At 40.4% G+C, this 6,303-nt stretch overlaps 1 protein-coding gene across 3 annotated transcripts in view; it reads left to right on the top strand.

The window, feature by feature from the left end:
* Rarb (retinoic acid receptor beta) overlaps positions 1–6,303 on the top strand; it is a 376,875-nt gene that overhangs the window by 243,492 nt on the left and 127,080 nt on the right. For all 3 annotated transcript variants that reach the window (XM_048795452.1, XM_015489560.2, XM_048795453.1), the window contains exon 2: positions 2,240–2,388. In XM_048795452.1, coding sequence (XP_048651409.1) covers positions 2,240–2,388 — 149 coding nt within the window. The remainder of the gene's footprint in view (positions 1–2,239; positions 2,389–6,303) is intronic.

Genomic DNA, 6,303 nt, shown 5'->3' with positions numbered 1-6,303 from the left:
GTGGGTGGGTGGGGGGCAGGTATAGAATATAATATGCAGGTAAACTTTCTGAATTTGGACAATAGTTAAGGTGTTAAAAAAAGAAAGATCAAATAATGGGATAGAGTGTTGGGGAGTGGAAGGAGCATTTTCTGTCATTTCTGTCTTGGCCTGGGGATTGAACCCATGGTCTCACACATGCTAAGTATATACTCTAGCATTGAACTATTCCCCCAACCTCAGAAGAGCATTTTAATTACAGAAATCATCTCTGAGAAGGTGACATTTGCTCTGAGATCTAAGAGATAAAAAAAAAATAACCAGATATGTGAAGGTCTGAGAATTTCCAGGTAGGGGAAATTGTTGGTACAATGCTCTTATTTATTTATTTATCTATTTATTTATTTACGTGTTTGAGACAGGGTTTTGCTGGAACTATAGGGAAAGGCCACCTCACCTAGATGCAGTACAGTAGTCTCAAATTGATTAAGAGCTTGGCCTATTCAACAGATAGACTAGAAGCCAATTATTTAGAACTCAGTAAATGAGGGGAATCATTGGATGCAGTGATGTTGATAAGGGGTCATGTTATGAAAAGCATTGTAGAACATAGTAAGGAGTTTGACTTGTATGGGATCAGTGACTGATAGGGGGTTTTAGATAGCCAAGTGAGAGAGATCAATTTCAACTTTTTCTTTTTTCTTTGGCATCAGGGATTGAACCCAGGGGTGCTGAACAACTGAGCCACATCCCAGCCCTTTTTATTTTTGAATTTTGAGATAGGGTCTCCTTAAGTTATTTAGGGGCTCGATAAATTGCTGAGGCTGGCTTTGAACCTGGGCTCCTCCTGCCTCAGCCTCCTAAACCCCTGGGATTACAGAAGGGCACCATCATGCCTGGCCAATTTTAACTTTTGAATAATGATCTCAACTGCTTGTTTAAAGAATGTCCCTTAGGGTACCAAGTGCAGACCCAGGGAGGCCAATGAAGAGGCTATTGTAGTAGTTGAGGTGACTACTGGCTTGGTGTAGGAGCTGGGTACTGAGGTGGGGATGGATTAAGAAGATACTCTTTGGTTGTTCTTTGGTTGGCCTGACTTGGTAAAAGTTTAGCTACAGGAGAAAATAGTAAAATATCAAATCTGGCTAATTACAAGCAGGGGAGCAACTTTGGTACCGTGAGAAATATTCTGTATATTGTAAAATGATTGGGAGACTGGAAGATTCTAGAACGTTATTTGTTCGCTTTTATTTACCATCTACATGTTTTATGACTTTTTTTTTTTTTTTTTTTGGCCAGCAATAGGAATAGTGCCTGTTCTTGCTTTGACTTTGAATATAAGCCTAGAGAATAGGGATGGGAGGACACTTTGGTCTAAGTTCTGTGAATTCCCATATCCCATGGAATTTGGGTGGTTAGATAATGAAATGGGGGCTCTTGTAGTTTAAACTAGATTTACTTTTAAATCTAGAATAAATAGCAACATAAGCGGAAGTGAGTCATGCCCCTCTGTGCCATTATTAGGTATAACCCACTACTTTAAAAACATGAATTGTGCATGCAGACACCTGGTGTTTTGTTAAAATGCAAACTTTTATTTCATATGCCTGATACTATGGTTTCTAATAAGCTCTGAAATGATGCTGATGCTTCTGGCCCAAAGACCGTTCTTACTAAGCAGAGGTCTTACTGATGTTGCTATCCATGGAGTTCAGCTACATCTGCTTGTTAAAAACCCTTGCCAAATACTCATAGAATGACCAGGCTAGGCATTTTCTTCATTTTTTTTTTTTTTACCCCTTAAGGAAATTAACTTTGGTTAAGTGAGCATAGATCAGACAAGTCCTTTGAGACTCCATGAGGCAGAAGTTAGATGAAACAGAAGAGTAGAAAACTCTGAAGGACAGTAGTGAAAAGATCTGGATTCAGGCCTTGGCTCTGCTGATCTAGGAAAAGTCCCTGCCCTCTCTGAGTTTCAGTTTCTTTTGAGGATAAATTGGTGATTAAAAATCATCACCCCCACATTGCACTGATGAACTTCAGATTAGAGATGCATGAGATTGCTCTGTAAACCATAGGAGACCACATCAATGTCAGTGTCACTACTGCTAGGCCTATAGTGACAGCTGTTTTTATGGGAGTATCCCTGCTTAGTGTTATTGCTGAACTTGGGGCAGAGGCATGTGAGTTCACTGATGAAAAATAAAGGAACTGAAATGCGTTTTCTCTTTTTTCTCTCCCCACCCCATCTCCATTGCAGCGATTGAAACACAGAGTACCAGCTCTGAGGAACTGGTCCCGAGCCCTCCGTCTCCACTTCCCCCGCCTCGAGTGTATAAGCCCTGTTTCGTCTGCCAGGACAAATCATCAGGGTACCACTATGGGGTCAGCGCGTGTGAGGGCTGTAAGGTGAGTACTCATGCCCATGTGCCTCAGGAGCTCTCATTCTGCAAGTGCTCAGGAGGTGATCTACTCAGCTCCAGAAATGGGCCACTTGGACATCTGTAAGGTCACCTCCAGTCAGCACCATGGGTTAGATTGCATTTGATGGTTTTCCCTGCTTCCTTGTATCTCTTTACATCTGCAAATGACTGATTGGGGTTAAAGATTCTAAGGCCCTGAAAACACCCCACATAGCAGTTCTTTTTAGAACCTTTTGAAGGAGTCCTGAAAAGCATCATCCTGTTTCTTTTTAGAACATGCCATCTGGTATCTTTGTAGTTTTATTTTATTTTTAAATATGACTGACAGCCGGCTGAATCAACTTGCAGACAATCCAAGGTTGAAATTGGGATTTATCTCCTGGCTGTTTCCTCAGCCCTGTGGCCTTTGAATTACAGTTTGATTTTCAGCCTGTAGGGACTTGCTACTGTATGTGTGTCATAAATTCAGGAGAGTTGGATTTAAAGTTCCTGCCTACAGAGTACTGGAGGCTGAACATGTGTCAGAGAGGATATGGCTGCTTTGAATCAAGCTAGACAATTGTTATCAAGTCCAACTGGCTTAATTGAGTGAAAGAGCTTGTGTTTTTTTTTACAAGAGAAAGAAAGAAAGAAAATGACTCATAGGCAAATTCAACTCATCTATATTAAAGTTTATCAAAGGAACCTCGGCTGTCTTGACTCAGCCCTTTCCTAGACATATATAACTTAAGTCCTCTCTGGATGGCTTCTCAGCTCTGTTGTTTATACATCTAAATTGCATGATTCATTTGTAGTTGTTAACATGTTGGATTAATATTACACACGCTTCGCAGCTTTTCTCTTTGGCTTATCAGAATTAGCACTTTCTCCCTTGCTGTATGTGTTAGTTAGGACCTGTTGTATTTAAAAAAAAAAAAAAAAAAGGCTAAACCTTGATGAGTTAAGAAAGCAGTCTTTACTGGAGATTGAACCCAGGGGCATTTAACCACTGAGTCCCATCTTTAGCTCTTTATTATATTGTATTTAGAAATAGGGTCTCCCTGAGTTGCTTAGGGCCTTGCTAAGTTCCTGAGATTGGCTTTGAACTGGTGATCCTCCTGCCTCAGCCTACTGAGTGCTGGGATTACAGGTGTGCACCACCACGCCTGGCAAGACAGCAGTCTTTTATTTAGCTTTTGACTGTATGCATTGGCAGTTTGGGCCAGGCATGTTTAGGTGGCTGATCTGGTCTCAGCTATGCTGCACCATGTTTCTCTGGTCAGCTGCAGGTTACCTAGTCAGTTCTGCTTCTGGGGATGCAATTGGCAGGGAGCCTCATCTCTCTTCTATGTGGGCTGGCCTATGTTATTGGTAAAGGCAGGTTTCCAGAGGAGAAGCACACAAGGACCTCGATGCAGAAGCAACCCACTAGCCTTTCTGCCATGTCAAGTAGCCAAAGCGAGTCTTAATGTCAGTCTAGATTCAATGGGTGAGAATTCTATAGCGGGAGGAGCTTCAAAGTCACAGTATAAGGGGAATGGCCATAGAGGGAGGAAAGTAGGGGCCATTTTTTATTCAGTCTCTCTGACTCCATGTCTAATTCCTGTGAACGCAAGTGGGTAGAGACCCTAGCAAGTGGGTAGAGACCTGTTGCCCAGGACCTCACACATAATCTGGCAAATAGAGAGCAATAAAGATATAGGCCGGGCCGGGCTGTGGCTCAATGGTAAAGCAATTGCCTAGCACATGTGAGGCACTGGGTTCGATTCTCAGCACCACATATGAATAAATAAATAAATAATAAACGTATAGTGTTAAAAAAAAAGATATAGGCTGAACAAATGTGTAAATTTCACTCAACCCTTCAAAGTAATTATGGGACTTTTCCCCTTGCTTTCAAATCATTTAGATAAATATGTATTATTTTACAGGGTCATGCTAGCTTGGAGAAATTCATGGAAGACTTAGGAACACCTTTCACCCCCTGGGATTGTGAGGGTCTTTTGAAAGGAATTTTTTTCTTCCAGTAGCTTTCAGTGTGGTAGATAGAAGAGTTACCTGGGAAGCTGATTGGTATTGGCTAAAAAGCAAGTGCCTCTAATTATCGTTCTATGATTGGTACCCCTTAGCTGTATCTAATTAAATGTATCCTGAAATTTGGGAAGGCCTCAGCAGGATGCTAGTTCATTTTGTCCATGTTCTATGAACTTATAAATAAACCATTTTCTGGTGTTCATTCAAAAGCCAGATGAAAAGATGCTTCTTTATTTCCCCAAACTTTTAATTCATCTCATGTCCTCTCAGAAATCTGAGAATGGTGTGTTGTTTCTCCGTCTCCCTACTCCCATGATGTCCTGGGGAAAGAAACGATCCAATGTGACCTCCCTCATGACAGATGCCAGGTCGTGCAGTGTGAGCTGTACTTGCAGACCGTTTCCGTCAGCCCCCGCCGGCTCGTTCTCTGACCTCTTGGTTTCTTTGGGATTCTGACTCTAGGAAAAACCCCAACAAAAACAAAACCCATACCAGCACAAACAACTTGGATAAACTCGGTGAAGTGGTCCAGAGACACAGGATGGTATATCTTTTTAACAGAACCAAAGACCCAGCCAGATCAGATGAGTTCTCCAGCCAGATGTTGAAATTGATAATTTTTGTGTTGTTGGTGGGCCTCTGGACTCCTGAATGCCTTTCCTCCTGGTTGTGGAGAAAGACTTAGTCTGCATTTTTACTTCTGGGAATATATAGTGAAAGAAAAAAAATCACAAAACTTAAAGACATGGGAAAGTCAAAGTGTAATATAGCAGCTAAAGAAAGACATACACCTTTTAAAAGTATAAAATATAATCTTATGGATTATTTTTAAAAAGTACCACACAATGAAGAGTTTATTTTATATATATATATATAAAACTTGAAAGAAAACCCCTGTTAAAATTCAGTCTTTCTATGAGTATTTGCATGTTGTTTTTAAAAATATATATAAAAATAGGATTTTTTGTTGTATATTAGTTTTTAACCTGCTTTTTGAAGTTTAATAACATCTCATTATTAAAAGTTAGACAACTGTTTTTTATGGTCACACAATTAATGTAATTATTTATGGTTATAATTTGGTTAACTAATATTGTTATACAATTAGGGTGCTTCTAATTTGACTCTTTTATAAATAATACCTTAGGTATATGCCTTTCAGTGTACCTCTGATAATTTCCATGAGGTAAATTAGTAGAAATGGCCTTTCAAAGTGGTTTTGTACATTTTTTAAGGTGTTTGATACACATATCCAAAATGTCTTGAGAAAATATATATCAATCAGTGCTCTGTTAGTCTGTAAAAAGTTAATCCTATTGAAGACTATTTGGCCTCTCTCCCTTGTAATAATAGGGTCATGATGAAGAAGCAACTTTTCTTTTGAAATTTTCCCTATGTTTAATGTGATATTTACAGTGGGCCACATGCATGATATCATTTTGAGCAACTAGCAGATGCAGTAGTGAGCCCCTGATGCTGGTCGAACCTTTGTCTGGAGACTCCAGGTGACTACTCTGGTCTGGGAGCCTTTTCTTTAAAGTAGGACTCCCAAACAGAACTCACAATATATCTTCAAGAAGCAATGCATAAGCAGGGTATGGTGGCACATGCCTGTAATCCCAGTGACTTGGGAGACTGAAGCAGGAGGATCAGGAGTTCAAAGCTGGCGTCAGCAACAAGGCGCTAAGCAACTCAGTGAGACCTTGTCTCTAAATAAAATACAAAACAGGGCTGGGGATGTGGCTCAGAGGTTGAGTGCCCCTGAGTTCAGTCCCTGACTCCCCCCACCCCTGAAAAAAAAAGAGAAGTAGTAATGCATACAGTGGCTTCTGCCTGTCATAACCAGGATGACGTTATTGACCATTATTTGGGAAAGAGAACCTTTCAT

This window comes from Marmota marmota, unplaced genomic scaffold (assembly GCF_001458135.2).
Source record: "Marmota marmota marmota unplaced genomic scaffold, marMar, whole genome shotgun sequence".
Classification (NCBI taxonomy): Eukaryota; Metazoa; Chordata; class Mammalia; order Rodentia; family Sciuridae; genus Marmota; species Marmota marmota.
Note: the sequence above shows the minus strand (reverse complement) of the source record. Positions and strands in the feature narration are given on the sequence as shown.